Consider the following 18,488-nt stretch of genomic DNA (forward strand, 5'->3'; position numbering starts at 1 on the left):
CTTCCTGCTATTTAGCAGTGACCGTTATGGCCTTGCTTCCCACTCCCCGCCTCACCACTTAAGCTCGATGGGCAACCTCATTGTTGAGGCATGTTCTTAAGAGGTCATAGCTGTGGTCTTGTTTTGGGTCAGCTGTCAAGGCTCCTATCTCTGGGAAGTCCCAAAATAGTCCAATTTCATACTGTTTCATAGGAGCAAAGCCAGTGAAAGGTCCCGAGACAGGCTGTTGCTAAATAGCAGACTGTATTCATGGTGTATCCTTATTCAAACAGGCCTGAACTGATTTTTGCAGGAACATGTAAATGGGTTGTTATCTGGAGTCTTCAAATGATAGCAACAAAGCTGTGAGAAAATAACACTGGAGAGTTTATAGTGCTACTTTTCTTCCTTTTTGGGGCAATCGGGTCCAGTAATTGATTTTAAACCATTGGAACTCCCAATTGTCAAAGTCAAAGTCAGCTTTATTGTCAATTTCTCCACATGCCAAAGACACACAAAGAAACCGAAATTTCGTTCCCCCCTATCCCACGGTGACAAGACATGGCCCACAACAGACAATCAAGTAAACAAGTAAACAACAGCGTGCTGAATAAATAATGAATAAATAAATAACACAACAAATAAATAAACAAGAGGAGCAAAAAGGAGCAAGTGAAATAGAAACACTCATGGTCCGTTGGAACGCCCAGTAAGGTCTGCCAAATTCCCAAACACGAGTGACATTAGACACACCACCATTTGATGTATGTCAGCAGAAATTTGTCACTTTCAGGTTATGGCTGAGTTTTATGATTGGAATTGAAAGAGAGAGCAGCATCTTTTTTCCTACTGTGGAATACTACAGAGAGTGCATTCAGAGCCATTTTAGTCACTTTTTTCTTCGTTTTTTCCATTGTATTCTGGCTAATGTCACATTATCACCCACACTACTACCCCCTTATTAGCATTTATCAGTCTGAAGCCCACTGACCTGTGCAATATGGCTTTTGACCAAATAGTTTACAAAGATTGCGATGAGAGACTTGACTCTTGCTTTTTCCCATCACTCCATTCTGAAGATCAATAATCTATCCACCAAAATGAGGTCCAACCTGCGTGCCAAAAAGCTGCAAAAGATTCCAATAAATGTGAGCAAAACTTTCAATTTGTGGCTTTTTTGCTGTGGCCGTGTACGACAGGGCCCTGGTTAAAAAAAAAACCTTGAGGTTTGTTTGCTGATGGTTCTTTTTGGAAACCTGCGGTTTTTGTGACATCCGTAGCCATCTATTGGGCCGTGCTGCCGAATTGCTTCTTATTATTCAGAGTTGAAGAGAATTGTTCTTGGCAACACAGAGCTAACATTTTCCTACGGCGCAAACCTCCAGTTGTCCTGTGAGGATGATGAGCAAGCTCACGTCAAGCTCCTCCTGCAGTTGCTGTAGCAGTTAACGGAGCCTTTGCATCTGTGACTTGTACAAATAGATTATTCTGTGTTAGTCTGTTTTCGCAAGCCTCAATTCCTTTTTTTGCAGGGAAAACGAGCCACCACATGTCCATAATGTTCCTTAAACAACAACAACAAAATCGCCCATGAGCATTTCTGCTGGCTTTTCACATTAATTTAATTGTTGAAATGAACGGAGCGAGATTTAGCTTAGTCAAGTGTTTTAGACTGTGACACGTCTTGTGAAAACAAAGGCTCTCAGTCAATTCACACTTCTCTCGCCATGCTGTGTTTTCTTTTTGTGCGCTTGGTCATCATGGCATGTCAATATGAATGGTGCTAAAGTGGCGTTGAAAGACTCCTGACTCTGTCCAATAACAAAAGCTCTGCATTGAAACTTTAATAATGGGAGGGAGTCGGTCTCTCCCCTGCCTGGTGTGAAAGCAGCCAGCGTCGACATGGTGAGATATATAAACACACATTGATGCATACTGCTAATGAGCGGAATGGTTGTGCAGGTGGCTGCACTTTCATCAAGCCATAACTGGATTTGTTTTTGCTTGAGGTCATGCAGGCCAGGGCGAAAGTTACACACATGCACACACTTTCTAATTACCCTCCTTGCAGTGTTTTCTCTTCTCCGTGAGACATATTGACATGTCAGCGCTCAGCAGGCTAGATACAGAACAAATGGACATTTTAGTTCTGTCTATGTAGTGGAAAATCTATCCTTCTCAACATAAGCTGGCCTCTATTTGGACTTGTCTCTCTGAGCCAGAGCAAAAGTCACTTTGAAATGACATGCGCAATAAATCAAAGCTGCACCAGTCAGTGGCCAATCACATTTTCCCTCTTTAATTAATTTGATATTTATTTGCATGGTGGAGTTCTGTTTGTCTTTCTGTCTGTCCGTGTGTGTATGTTTTTGCATTATATACAGTATGCCTCATTTTCTTCTGCATGTATTGGTCACATGTGTGCATACTGTATGTCAGTGTTAAACGAGAGTCCCTCTTTTTTTTTTTTCCTTTATCGCAGTGCCGTTATAATTTGCTTTTGACTGTCATGGATTAAGATAATTTATATTCAAATAATAATTCATGTCAGTTATTATCATTATAATTATTATTATCATTATCATTATTACTATCATTATTATTATTATTTATAGCGAGCAGTATTCTTGGTTAACTGTCATTGTGCACTTCCTGTATTGACAAGTTTGATTTTTTATCCTAATGTGAATGAGAAAAACTTGATGTCTCACTCATCACATTTCTCACAGTATAGTCTCAATGCAACAGGATCTACGTCGTTGCTAATGCTTTTCCTCAATTACACCGTCATGATGTAGAACTGTCAAATGTACTCTTGATCGATTTTCACCATTCTGGGCATCAATTATTGCTTAATTGCACAGTACGATTGTTTTCTTTGGAAAAATATGACTTGTTTCTCTACTCAAGGAAAACAAGGCAAACACTCCTTAATGTATGTCACTTTTCAGGAACCATATTTTAGGCAACCAAAATTGCACAGAATTATAATGAGGTCATTGTCCACTAGATATATTGTAGCCTTTTTTTGGTTGTCATTTTTTCCTTCTTCCCTTCCGACTAAAACTCAAATACTAAGCTTGGTTTTCCGCATGCATGTTGACAGAATGTTCATGCTATTCCACTATTTTAAAAAAAACACACTGTACATTTTCGTTACCATTTCTAGACGACCCAACCAAGTAGCTGGTTTTGTAAACAGTTGCAGCTGGTACATTACAAGAAAGAGGAAGTCCCCCCCACCTCCTCCTCCACACATGCACACACATCTTGTCATCATCTCCAGCTCACAATGATTAATTGTCATTTTCACGCATAACCGACATTTCTAAAGAAATACAAACACACTAAGAAGGGGATGAGGTGGCTTTTTTTGTGGTGTGTACCTAAAATAAAAAACTATTTGTTCCAAGATGCTGGTCAACATAAATTAGCTTTATATATATATATATATATATATATATATATATATATATATATATATATATATATATATATATATATATATATATATATATATAGATATAGATATAGATATAGATATAGATATAGATATATATATATATATATATCTATATCTATATCTATATCTATATATATATATATATATATATATATATATATATAGATAGATAGATATAGATATAGATATAGATATAGATATAGATAGATATAGATATAGATATAGATATAGATATATATATATATATAGATATATATTATATATATATGGTGAACAATTCCCAAAACTGTGTTTATTTTCCAGGCACAAGCTGTGTTTTTAGCTCACAGCTTTTTCTTTCTTATCAAAGAAATTAATTAGAGCACCTTTATGGGCGACGCGTGTGAGTGAACACATCTCCATGCACCGCCATCCATCATTTGCCCAGAAATTGACGAGACGGTTGCAGAAAAGCACATGAAAGCAGTAGCTGTATGGCAAAGAGTAACGTCACAGTGTCCGCAGCAGATTGTGCAACAGATGAATGCCTCTTGCTCCTTTCCTAATGGACCGCAAACGTTTTCTCTATGCTCTACTATAAGTAGACAAACAGCGAAGCAACTGTTAAAAAGGCAGATGGAAGCAGTGAAAAAGAGTCGAGCTCGCCACATGCTTGTCCTTGAGGATGCTTTTCGCAAATGGCCCCCAAAAGTCACACCATCTAAAACTACTCATCACTTGCCATCAATGGGCGTCAGAGAGGAAGAGGACATCAATTGCATTTCATTTGAAGTACCTTCTAGTCTCACTGCAGCAGAGTGGCCTCATCACTTCATCATTGCCTCTTTTTCCGTGGTGGACACTGGAGGCATTCTGCTACCTATCTGCCTCTAGTAAATATTGCTGGAAGGCTTAATTATACGCACACACATAGACTTAGTAGTCTCAGCTAAATTTCCTGCTACGCTGAAGCGGAGAATTAACGTCAAATCTTTGGGGGTGTTCATTCATCAGGAGGGCCGTGTGCAGCGAAATGTTTGCCTGTGTGTGTTTTGGTGACCTCTCAGTCCATTATTATGTCCCTCTGGTCGCATTTGTTGCCCAAAGGGTAAGTGTGATGTACTGTGAACACCCTGTGCTCATGTCACAAGCCCTTGGCCAAGGCCCTGTACAGCACATAGATCAATATCCTCTTTCTATGCTGAAGTCATTTCACTTTTTGTCCTCATAATCATAATTCGTTTTCTTTCCAGATGATGAATGACCACGACGATTCCTCCCCTGACAGCTGCGTCAAAAAGGTTGGTTCATTTTCATGTTCATGCGAGTCTAGTCAGCTTTGTGTTGTTTTTACGTCACATGGGTCAACTGTGCAAATGTGCTGTAAAGGTAATCATCAATGCAACAATGTCTGATCGTGTGGAAAGAGCAACACCGCGCAGATGTATAAATACACAACATTACCAGTCCAATGTCGTCACTCAGTACCAAGAACCTGACTGGTACTGTATGTGTTCCCACAAAAGAATAGTAGAGCTTTATTTAAATTAAGTTTAGTTCCAACGTCCTCTCCTGAAACACCATCCTTCAAAGAAAACCCAAACTTTAGGGAAGCTTCAGACACACAAAAATACACTGACACTGGCACACAGAGCGATACATCCCATTAGCCAGTCGCTGACCACTTTATGAGGTGATAAATTTATTGAAGAAACTTGGCAGCTCGGCTTAACAGCCAGTGTCGGTAGGTCAGCACAGGTCAGCACTTGGGTTCGTGTCCATCTAATGGTCCATGAAAGAACAATGGTCCGACCAAGTGGACACTCTGTGTGACTTGGTGAAGCTGCCAAGCATGGCGGTGGCTGAGGTCACTGGCAACAGGGGGTCTCGGACTGACATCAAAATGAGCGATGAGCCACAAATGATGTGAGGGTTTTAGCTTTCTCAATGATGTTGGATTTTGGAGGCGTGAGAAACGTGCAATTAACAATTAGGACAGTGCCATAACTACCTGTGTAAAATAGCAAGCTGAGAGGTTTGAAATGGTTTTATTTTTTTATTTTTTTTTTATTTGGCGTACCCGCAGAACAGTATTGTCAGTATTGTTGTAGGCGATTTGCTGCGCCCCCATGTGCGTTCAATGAATTGTTATTTTCTTCTCTTTCGTGCATGTCTGTTAGCTCAATTAGGACACATTATATGTGAGCATCAAGCTAGGAGACGTACGTTAGACACAATTACATGGTTCGGTTAAATATTTAAACATACAATGTTTAATTTGTGTTTGTTTTACGTGTCAGTTATCCAGTAAACTTCAACTGAGAGTGATAGATGAATAGCTTGGAGCGAGCACGCTGTGCCTCTTATATTTTAAATACATTTACATGCATTTAAGCATGTAGGGGAAGTAAACTCATTTTAAAGTTTTTTTTATTGTTTATGTTACCTCCATCAAGACTTTGACTTACCTGTGTGGTTTTGGAATATAATCCACATGATAAATGGGGTTTCACCGCCTCGATATTTGTAACTTTCCAGTGTTCCCACTTTTCCCAGTCAAATGCATCCAATTTATTTAAAGTGCAATATCACTGAAGATCTATGGTGCAACATTTCCTAATACGGTATTATTAGTAGTAATACAATCAGTCTATATTAAACATTTATATTGGTACAATATATAATTTTAATTTAAAGTCACAGCTCTTGTTTTTGTTCCAAGCAGAAAGGCATGCAAGTCACTGATGACTTAATACTGCTTTATTCCCAGAGCTTGTATAAAGAGTTGACCACATGGTTTTTAAGCTACTTCCTTTTCCTGATTTAGTGCAATGTGGAAAAATGATGTTTTTTAGAACCCCAACTCACACATACACATACACACACACACGTCATATTAAAATGCAGCAAAACTGCACACTGACCATCAGAATGCAAAATACAAAACGCACCCTCTCAACACAGGTCATTATGCAGAGTGCGAGTTGTGGTGGGTCTTCGACGGGTGGCAGCAGGGTTCATGCCAGTTATGAATATGAATGAAACTGTTCACAAACCATTTCACGAACATGGCGCATTCATCTGCATCATGCACACACACACACACACACGCACACACACACACACACACACACACACACACACACGCACACACACGCACTTGGTGTACATATGCACACCCATAAATGACTTTTCCTGCCTTCATTATCGCTATGCTTGATTAAGGAAGAATGTGAATTAAGTTATAGCTTAGGAACAAATAATTGTTAATGCCCATTTCCGCAAATGGTAGGCGTCGCCTCGAATTTATGTATTCACTGCATACTTATTGATTTAGAAAAATTTATAAAACACAAACTATAAATATAAAATACACTGTGTGTATGTGTTTGTATAGAAGGTTTGAAGTCTTTTCATCACATCCTCAGCTTCCGTAAACGCAGATCAAGCCCTATTGATAACGCACGTGAGAAAACGTGCATCGTCCCATCTGCACACAGACAGAAAATAAATAGATCTGAATCCCCTGTCTACTTACTGCATTCATCCTCCGCTCATTCCTTAGCTCTGTGGCTCGCTTCGTAGACAGGAGAGTGTTGTTCAAGCTATAGATGGCTATCAGAGGCCAATGGGGGAAAGTATCAGGGATTGTTTGATTTGGTCTGGTCCGACCACACAAAACCTGACTATCCGTCTGTTTAGCTGTCTAGGCCCTGCTTACATGTGCTCTCCCTTGCACACACAGCCAAGTCTGTGGAAGTTAATAGGGTGTCAGAGTGGCTGTTTCTTTTTTAGAGTCCCTGGATTTAAAGGTGATATAAAGATGGGGGTGGTGATGAAGACAGTCTCTGCTTTGTGTGTGTGTCTCTGTACTAATCCTCATCTTCAGAGGAGCGCCGCTGTCCACCCTGATGTGTGTAAACACTCACGCAGATCAGTTGGCAGATAATGACTTCCAGATAGACACCCTCCATTCAGGCAGCAGAGAAAATCAATGAGCACTGATTGGTTTTTTCCCAAGACGATCATCTCCCCCGTAGGCGACTATCTTTCTCTCACCTCCTGTCTTCTTTTTTTTCTCCGTGAGCTCCGTTCATTCGGTACTCAGATAAAATCTTTTTATGCTGCTTTTCATGGAAGATTAACTGCTAAAGCGAAATATGTCATGAGGATGTCTGTGACACTGCTTGCTTGACTTCACTTCACACTGATGCTCTCCAGAAAGTAATTAATGGATCATCTGATAAATATGCTCTCTTGGTAAATTATTACCAGTACTATTAGATTGTTTAACATTTCTAGATCAAAAACAATGTATTCATTGTGTTTTATTGTGTCATAGCTCCTAAATGTGAGAATGACAGGGGTTGAATTGAACTCTGACCTCAGAAGAGATTTTCCACACTCTGTGTTGAAAGACATTAGAGCCAACGGGGGTCAGCAGCAGCTGTGGGTGTGCATGTGCATACACTTGAGTATGAATCAGATTTTTTTTTTTTTGTTCCCTATATCCAGCTGGATAAAAGAGTTTCTAAATAGGGTCGCTAAATGACCCCGAATGCACGAGGGCTATTATGTGGACAGAGGGAGGCTCGTGGGTCACAAAAGTGATCCATGGCTTCGGGCCATAGTTTACCTCCTGCCAACTCCACCTGAAACCCTCACTACCCCCTGAAATGGTCTCATGATTGATTGATAATTATGATAATTTGTTTAAAATGATTATCTGGATATTATAATCACTGCCTCCCCAGTGTGCCATGGGAGCAAGTCATTTTTCATAATGCTGAACGTCACAAATGCCCCACGGTTATGAGGATACAAGTGCGTGTGCGTAAGCGTGCGCGTGTGCGTGCGTTCGTTTCGAGTGCTTTGGGCTTGCTGCTTGGGCCCAAGGAATGAGGACTGTGGAGTGATGTAAAAATAAAATTGCAGAAAAAGTTTTTGTTGCGAAATTTCGGTCCATTTGTAACTAATACAAAAAATAGGCTTTACTGCGTGTCGGTCACACCCTATAAAAGAAAGTGAATAAATTGCCTCGATGGGTATCAATAAGTCTTTATCGAGACTACTACTTTTAATGGTATAGCCTATCCGTCCAGTGCCTTAATGGTATTTTTACCAGTAACTTTGGGGGTTTAGAGAAACATCAAAACAAAAATATTAGCACCTTTTTCAAAAATAAATATACATGTCTTTCAATTGAAACATTAATGTAAAATACTTTTTTTTTTATTATTTGAACAAAACACCATTGTACTGTTAAACATTTTACAAACATTTTTTTAGTGTTAAAGACAACTTTTGTGGAGCAGCAAGGCTGGGACATGCTGATATGCTGAATGATACTGCTACATAATCTACAGTGGGGCCAAAGAAAGTGTGGGTAAACTATGTTTTTAGATTAAGTGCCTTTATTCTGAAAGCCTGACTTTTTATGGGATGTTATGCCATCAATCGAATACCTCATTCTAGATGGTAGGTGGATGTGGGTGTTAATGAAGGACTGGATGGAGTTGGTAAGTAGCGATAGATAGATCTAGACAAAGTGATGGATGTACAGACAAATAGACGGAATACACAATAACAGTCTCGTTATCAATCAAGACCCCAGTGGTTGTCATTCTCCAACTCGAACCAACTAAAAGAGGGGGTTACGTATTTTCTGTGTGATCTGCATGTGTGCGTGAGGGGAGAGGTGCAGGAATAATATTTGTGGTTTTCACTTTGCCCCAAGATGACTTAATGATGATATGGGTCTCTTTCTTCTGCTGGGCAGGGTTACTTTTAATGGGGCCTGAGTGACATGTTTTTATATGGCTGCATAAGCTGCAACCCCCAAAACACACACACACACTCACACACAGTCCAATATTCCGAGTTTGTGCTCACATGTTCAAAATCCTGCTTGTTGAGGAATGTTTGCTTCATGGACAGGATAATCTTTCAAAGCATACCGTCGCCTACTGACACTGTCTTGATCATACACAAATGAAGTTTAACCCATCTTAACTCAAGGAATGCTCACTTGTATGTTATATGTCGTTTTCAGTGTATATACGTATGGTCAAAAATAATATACATTCATTAAAAAGATTTTGATGGTAATCTGGGGCAGGGGAAAATGTGTTTCGCATCTGTCTATAAATTTTAACCCCTGTATATTCTACTTTGGAAATCCAAAATATACATATTTTGCGTTTCAACACTTGCTTGTCAGAAGTGTCTCAAGTCAGACTATTTCTTTAATGACTATGTAGATATCGGTCTGTTGGTCAACAATTTTAAGGGGATCTTGTCGAAGTTGAGGTGAGTTGAGATGGAATGAGAATTTAAATGGTCTTCAAGTCTGGCTTGCCTGTGGGAACTTTGACAGGGATGGTTAGTGTACAGTAGAACGCTGGTACTATGGGAAAACAGGTAGGCCTGCGTTAAAATTTGTTTACCAGTGAGGTGACAATGTGACTTTTTGGGATTATTGTTGAAATCATCATTTGAAAATATACACTTAGGCATTTCTATAAGTAGTGTCTCATATTGATTTGTTATTATTTATGTTTCTTCTCAGAAAAATATTAATTATTCAAATAAACTAAAATACTAACATTATTAAATGTAACTTTCACAAATGTATGTGTATCAAACTCGTAGACCTTCGCAATGAGCAGTAACTCAAGATGAACCGCACCGTTTAAAAATATTTGATGACCCATGCTGTATGTTTTTTTTTTTTTTTTTATGTTGGAGGAAATATGAAAGTCCTGACAACTTTGTAATTACGGTGTAATACACTTGCCCTCCCTAGTTAGTGTGTGTGTGCGTGTGAGTGCGCGTGTGTGTGTGTGTGTGTGTGCGTGTCTGTGCGTGTGTGTGCGTGTGCGTGTGTGTGTGTGTGTGTGTGTGTGTGTGTGTGCGTGTGTGTGTGTGTGTGTGTGCGTGTGTGCGTGTGTGTGTGTGTGTATGTGTGTGTGAGAGAGAGAGAGCGTGTGTGTGCGTGCGTGCGTGTGTGTGTGGTTTTTTGCACTGGAGTTTGCATAGACACGGTGACAAGTCCAATTTAAACACTGTGACGTGCTTAAGTGAGAACAAATTAGAACATTACTATTTCAATATTTCAATGAAGGTTGACACACACACAGACGCATGAAGTAAATTTGTGCGCACACTCTGTGTCTATCAACAATGCAACGGCGAATCCATTAAAGCAGACTGACAAGCATTGGTGCTATAACTTGATGACCCACAAGGAATTGCCACAGAGACCAGGAGGCCGCGTGAGGGCGGAGAAGAGAGAGTTGTGTGGTCCTCCTTGTCAAAAATATTTCCACGTCAGACAAGGGAGATAAAAGGTTCATCTGAGTGTGAGAACATCTGGGTGCGTGTCAAAGCTCACCTCGTTTTGCAGCTTAGGACAGATTAATCATTGTCAAATTTAACGTGTTATGATATTAGAATAACAGAACTGGAATGGTTTTGTCACCTCAACTCATAAAGTACCAGGGCCACTTAGATCTCCTCAGAATTTTTGCATGTTAAGAGACAAATACTCAGGCAAAGAAAGTGAGTGACGGATGGAAACCTGCAAAGGACAAGAGACAGCCAGAGACTGGGGAGTGGAATTGGGGGGTGGGTGATGGAGAGGAATGCCAGAATGCCCAAGAGAGGCAAGAACTGGCAGCCCAGTTTACAGACACGGTCTGTCTGGGCTGAGAGACAGCCAGGGTGGGCCAGCCAACACAAGGTCATGTGAAAAAAAAGTCACCCTTTCTCCACCCACCCACTTATCCATCAATCAGAAGCCATCCAAACTGATGCATACACGTTTTAGCTGCCAAAGTATGTAACATTTGCACCCAAAATGGAAAAAAACGGAGGAATGGAAGTGAAGGATAAGACACAGCAAGTCTGGCCCTAACAGCTCTTCGGGGAGCTTTTAGCCCCAGAGTGCTAAGTGAAGCATAGCGTGTGTTGAGGCCACTGTGCTTTGAACACAAAAGAGGTCGCACAGCGACACACACGGTCACAAAAAGGCGCACTATTTAAAATATATACACAATGGAAATTGTATGAAATTAAACAATGAAAATGAGCGGCACAATACAAAACAAATATTGAGGAGACAAATTTTCAGTCTCGGTTTTGTTAATACTGATGTTTTACCATTTGAAACCTTTTGAGTATTCCTGCTTCTTCCGTTGCTTTCTCCTCACTTCTCTTCCCCTGCTCCACCTTCTACCCCCTCCCATCCATTCCACCAATCACTGCTCAACACTCCACTCTTTGACTAAGTCTTAATCTTCATTACAGGGCATTAGTCCACTAGGGAGGCCCTGTCTCGTCTCCCCGCAGTGCAGCCTGGCACTATCCCGCAAAGGAACGTCCCGCCACTGCATAGCATAGCCAGCCGACACCCCCGCCTCCCCCTCTCACCACCTTCACCTTGCTCGGCCCTTTGCTCAAATGAACTGTTAAATAAACGGCTGGCCCTAATCCACATGAAGGAGGTGTAGGGTGCGGAGGTAGGGGGGGGACTAGAACGGAGAAACAATAGCGGCGGCCCCGGACGCCTCCGTTTTAAAGCAACCATCAATCTTGCTCACCAGGAGACGTCACTTTCTTTCTTTTTATGGCATAGACGTGATCATTAATGACTACATCTGCGGGAAATAAATGAGACCAATATGTGGCCCAGCATCCACTCAAAGAAGGGAATGTTGGTATGTCTGTCAGCCGTACAAAAAAAAAGACTCTTTATATAGGTCCTACACATAATCGTTGTATTTGTGCTGTCAGAGGACAACTTGGAAATCATATCATTTGAACCCAGACGACAGCTGGTGTGTAATATGATTCATTGATTGGCAGTAATTTGCCATTTGAGGGTGGAAAACAGTTGTATTCGCTCATGAAGAACACGGAATTTGCTTTCCTATCCAAAAGTGCCCCAAGAATTTTTGTCTGCCTCACCAGTGTCAGTAAACAACCACCGCACACGAACAGGGAATCATCTTTTCCCGAGCTAACAAAGACAGTTGACTGGCTTCCAATTGGGTAATTAAAAAAGGATGGCTAATTGAGCAAACAAGCACAGAGGCCGTCACCCCTAATTAAGTGATTAGAGGAAGAGCACCTTCAGCCGCTCGGTGCTAATTAACACATACGCGACAACACGTAGTGACACCGGCGAGGACACGAGAATTATCTGTTAGAGAAACAATGATTAGGCCGAGTGGGGGATCCCGGGAGAGGTGGGAGAATGACAGCGATTCACATGCGCGCACGTGCTCACCAAGTGTGTGTCCTTGTGCTAATTCATGGCAGCTAATCCTTTTATTCACTTAGTTACATTGAAAGTGATGGTAACAGTTCGCTGCAGTTCCTGGAGAGCGAGCCGTGTTGGGTTTATTCAAGCCCCGGAAGAGAGAAGCAGACGCGGGCCGGCTCGCAACGCCGCTTTTGTTCCCCCGTGCAGACTATTGACTCGGGTAATAGACTGGCCGAGGGAAAATTCAATAGGCAAATGTAATGATCCACTCAAATCTTTGTATGCATTTACATATTTTGTTTGTACGTCTTCACTCTGCCACATCAACGCCAAAAGCCATTTGGCTTTCCATATGCCATTGGGACAGACTTGATACGGGAATCGAAGCGTACTCTAATCTCAGCTGTGACACTTCAGATGGAGAAGCTCATATTTTCACAAAGAATTCTTCCCCAGGGAGTATTATCCACAACATTAACCAGGAAGTCTAAGTGATTACCCCACCCCCCCAATTCTCTTTTGGGAATATTCTTGTGTGTGTATATGAAGTGATTCATTCTAATACAAGCCCATATCTAGTCAAATATTTAGTTGGATATTAATGGCTTTGCTCAATGAAAAGAGATTTTGCCATTAAAAGGGTCAGTCAGCAATTTGCGCTGAGAGCCAAAATTTAATGCCACTCAGTAACGCCTGAATTTTACCATATAGTACATTATTCACTGAGGAAAATAGAATTATTTTGAATAATGCAACGTTCAATAAAATGGGAGGATGTGTATACAAATATAACTTTGCATATATATAAATAATATCAATGTGCACCTAAATTAGCCCTCCCTTACAAAAACTCGTTTCAGTCATCATCAGTCCTCCTGATGACAAATAACATAATAAAAATGACAAGTGACGTTAGATTTAAAATCACAGAAAAAAATAATAATCACATATTTTCAAACAGATTTTTAATCAGGTGCTCCCAACAAATAAAAGGTCAGCGTTATTTTTCCCGGAGTGTACTGGATTTTCACAGCTGAGCACAAAAGCAGATTAGCCGGTCTTAAAGTAAAAAAATGCATTAATTAAGTACCACTCCGGGGGATTAAAATCTAATTATTTTCTGGCGCAGAAAGAAATGTTTTTCCATGTTAGGTCAGGATAACTGCATGGTGTTATCTGCATCCAACAATGCCGTTCTTTCTTGCACCCCCTCCTCATGCAATATTGTGTGGCTGATTTAAGATCCCCAGCTAATGGGCATACCTGTCTGACAAACATGACTTCTTAGCAGGTGACTGCTGTCAAGTATGTCTAAAATAACAGGTAAATGAATTAGCAATAAAATGGACTTAGGGGTAACAGGTCCCCTAATCACTAAAGAGATGCCATTCACTTGCCTTAAGACGGGAGCATTTTTCACTACTTGCTGGCCACCGACCCCCTCAGCACCACAACACACTTCTAATGGAAGGCTCTCTGCTTGAGTTCTGAGCCTTTCTTTCACCCCCCCATCCCTTTTCTCTCTCGTAAGATTATCAGTTTTGATTACCGCCGGCAACAGGCTCTTAGCAGCGGTCGGAAGCGGTGTCTCGCAGACCTGAAAGGCCCTCAGCAGGTCGCAAGAAGCTTTTGAAATTATGGGGCTTGGTTCGGAGGGAAAGTGCTCCCTGCGCTGCTTCAGAGGCCATTTAATCAACTGCTGACTTTTGATAGTCAAATAATGGCTAATTCGGTAGCACCTGCCCCCAGGGTCAAAGAGTGGAACTGACTTAATGGGAGCTATCATAGAGGCAGAGACAAGAAAATGACAGGGTTTTTTTTTTTTTTTTCGATCTTTATGTCTTGTGGATTGATTGGAAAAAAAATTTAGGGCCACTCATAAGTGCTTCAATTACCGAGCTTTTGCATCCAATATGCGACTGACAAAGATAGTGTGGTGCATGTGTCAAAACGGACTTTTGTCCTTTTTGTAGTTTGACAGCATACCTGGAAATGCTCATTGTTGTTCCTTTTTTAATTAAAGCAAACTCCTCGTTGTCATTACATCGCTTCCCCCCCCCCAAAAAAAAAAAAAAGGCAGAATATACAAAGCGTATTGCTATATTTCAGAGAATAAAGGCGTCTACTCCAGGATAAAAGGCGCACATTACTAGGATAAAATTTGCATTGGTAAAATACTGATTATAAAATATGATTTTCTTTCCTTTCCTTTATTCATTAAGATCACAGCTTTTTATCCTTACATGTTCAATTCTTAACGTTAAAGTACAACATAATTTTCATAACATTAAAATTTTCTTTGACATTTACACATAGCGGTTGTTTAATTGATATTAAAATTGCCAGTGGGTCGTTGGAAAGAATGTTTTACCTGCAAGTGGTCATCTGCACCCAAATGTGAGAACCCCTGCTCTTTACCGCCGTTCTACAAACCTTTGAAGCCATTCAACACTGATACAATACACTCACATTTAAGATATTTTTAAAAAATCAAACAAAAGTTTTGTTTCAAACAAATGACAGAGCCCCAATTCTTAGTTGTGCAAACATTGAGGTTAACTTTAAATTTTTCCCCCATTAATCTTGGTGTACCCCTTGGACGGGTACTCATGCATTCACAGTTTAGAAATCCCTGTTCTAAAGGAGGTCATGTAAAAGAAGACTAGAAAGTGACATCCTAAACTGCACAAAAACTTTGGTAACGGATAAACTCTTATTGAAAGAGAATGTGTTGATCTCAGACCAGGTGGTACCACTCGTGCTGCTGCAAGCCCCCCCGGCACTTCACCCTCCCCACGAGCGCCAACTTATTCCCCGCGCTCTATTGTTCAGGGACAAAGGCTATGTAAAGATTTGTCAACGATTATAAAGCTGCAATACCGCGGCTCAATTACTCAAATGTTGCTTACCACTTTAAGACGTGTTTGTTCTCCCGCGTGCATGTGTGTGTGTGCACATGTGTGTGTCTGTGTGCGTAGTCCCTGTGAGATATTAACAGGCTTGTGGCTGTGTCAGCACCGCCACGCTACGTTTTCAGTCTTTCATGTTCCATTTATTTGACCCCTGCCTCTCAAACACGCAGCAGCTTCACTTTATACACAACTCTGCACCTTTACACACACGCACACACACAGCACGACAAACACACCCACGCACCTCTTGGCATACAACAGAGCAATCAATTCCTTTCTGTGACCCTCTCCCTCTTTGTGCTATCACAAACCATATTTGCCCCATCCAATCAGTTTGATTAATCATGCACCAGACTGCAGCTTTGCAATCAGATGACCAGAGTATCCCACCCCCTATCACCAGCTCTGCACACACACACACACACACACACACACACACACACACACACACACACACACACACACACACACACACGCACACACACATGCACATAAATACACAGTCGTGGTCGTGGCTTACTATTTCCCAATAGACATCCTCTGCGTGACAGCACCATAAACTGCCCATTTATCAAAGTGTCCCCCGTCCAAACACACACACGGACACATGCACACATATACTCACATGCACACATGCGCCAATGGATATTCCAAAATCATTCTCTTAGTAATGGAAAAAGAATCCAAACAATAATGTATTTATTACCAGTCAATCATCATCAAGAAAGTTTACAAATAACCATATTTATAATTAAGGAATGGATCCCCACCTCCAAAAAGATGATGTTAGTTTTTGGTGTGAAATTATTTGAGTCAAACAAAAAAACGAATGATACTCTCGGTGTCCATTGCATGTGCAGTGTTTGAGTTCAGCAGTCGGATTGCATTTCCAAACAAGCATTCCTCATTTGAATCCTCATACTGACTGATGTGAATACATCACAGAGCTGTGGAAGTTTATTTCAGTCCAGAAAGTAGTCAAATGTTCTCTGAGACGTATGATGGCTTCATTGAAAGGAGAACATTGTGATATTTTGAGGAGAGTCAGATATATGTCGTAATGCCTAAAATATAAACACACAAGTTAAGATGAAGAGCGTTGTAGGTTTTGTCAAGTTTGTCAAGAGTACATGTTTTGACATAGTATCACTGATGTCATCAGCATGAACAGTTCAGTGTGAAATGTTTGTGTCTGTTGCTGAGAAGAAAAACCTGACTGGGTTCATTCAATCATCAAACAGAAGTGCTTGTAAAAAATATTTAATTATATAATACTGTGATGAATATGGAGGATGGCAGTTTTCCACACACACAGCTGTTTATTAAAGTTTATAGAGAACATTTGATATTCACCCATTTCTCATTAGGACAGGTTTTTCCTAATTGTATTTTTTTGTGGCACGATTCCTTCTTTGCAGATATTGAACGTGTGCTCTTGTAAAAGCGTAACGAAAGCTTTCTTTGTTTGTGAGTTCACTAGCCTGTTGCCCTTCAGGATTAGCTGCATAATTTCGGAGGGCTTCATGCTGAGCCTCTGCCGTTCTCTAGGGCGCAGCAGTCAATAGTAATAATGGAAGACGTACTGTATTCATAGATGTGTGATGGCGGGGGTGGCCAGGGCTTGCTCTCAAGCTGCTGTATCACTTGAAGATTTAAAAGCCCTGTTTTTTTTTTTTTACCCTTTCACATGATTTACTTGTTTTTGTGTCTCCCTCTCACACTTTCTTTTGTACGTCTTACCTCCTCTTTCTCACCATCAATCTTTCAGACTGGTGCTTACAAATACATCCTTGCTTTCCTGTCTTTGAAACAATCATGACTAGTTCTTATTTGTGTTGGAATGATTTAGTGGCACACTTCAATATTTCAACAAGCAGTTTGATATAGTGAAAAATCAGTGAATATATATATGAAGCATCATACTCGGATTGTGTAAAGAGCTAAATGTGACAATTGCAGGCACACAGCTGAAGTCTTTCCTCATGTGCTAACAGCTTCTGCCCGGGGCAGCCAGCAGCTCATTGAAGCCTTTTTTTATTGCTGGCCTGTGTTCCAGAGGGCAACCAGTGTCAGTAATCAGGATATGGGGGTTATCCTGGCTGACCCACGTATTGAGCCTGCTAGTGAGACCCGTTTCTCCAAGTTAAAAGCATTGACACTTGCTGGAAAAGCAAAGCAATATACATAGCTTTTACATAACATCATGACTTTTCTCAAACCAAACCAAGTGAACAAACAGTTGTATCATATTCTCGTGTCGTCAAACGTTAAGAGTTTTCCTGAATGTCCATCAAGCAAAAAAGGTCTTGAACAGCTGCCAAAGGAGACTGCTGATTGTTTTTCCAAAGGAATTAGGGTGACCTGACCCTCTTGAGCCCAGCTATCTTTTGAATGGTTGATACTTTATTTGTTTTGTCCCTACAACAACAGAAGTCTCAGGAGCGCCGTAAGCGCCCGCTTACTCCGGGATTGTCACAAACAACTAGACTCACTTTTCCTCTCCTTGTCTCTGTGGCGTGGAAAAAAAAAGAGCTCCATGGTTTCTACACAATCACAGGAGGCAACGGCGAAGTATGTGCGAGGCTGTGATAACACACAGCGATGGGAGACAGATATGGGAAGGGCAACGGTGGTCACGCACGCACACACACCGATCTCAGCGCTTTGGCAATTTGAGGGCACAAAGCAGAGACAGGAAACTTCATGCTGAGGTTATTAGTGCTGAAACAGATGACTCAACTGCGATATTTTCGCATCATTGTTTAAATATGAGCAATCCAAGATAGACACCGGGCTACTACACAACTTTCTCTTTGTTTTGTGTACTGGTGTGTTTTGTGTGTTGACTGAGAGGCATTAGTTGAGAGTCCAGCAGTGTGCAGGCGCCCCC

At 40.9% G+C, this 18,488-nt stretch overlaps 1 protein-coding gene across 9 annotated transcripts in view; it reads left to right on the forward strand.

The window, feature by feature from the left end:
- Window positions 1-18,488, forward strand: part of prdm16 (PR domain containing 16) — a 164,507-nt gene that overhangs the window by 84,108 nt on the left and 61,911 nt on the right. For all 9 annotated transcript variants that reach the window (XM_049753497.1, XM_049753504.1, XM_049753501.1 and 6 more), the window contains exon 3: window positions 4,675-4,722. In XM_049753497.1, the coding sequence (XP_049609454.1) occupies window positions 4,675-4,722 (48 nt within the window). The remainder of the gene's footprint in view (window positions 1-4,674; window positions 4,723-18,488) is intronic.

Source organism: Syngnathus scovelli, chromosome 2, assembly GCF_024217435.2.
Source record: "Syngnathus scovelli strain Florida chromosome 2, RoL_Ssco_1.2, whole genome shotgun sequence".
NCBI classification, from domain to species: Eukaryota; Metazoa; Chordata; class Actinopteri; order Syngnathiformes; family Syngnathidae; genus Syngnathus; species Syngnathus scovelli.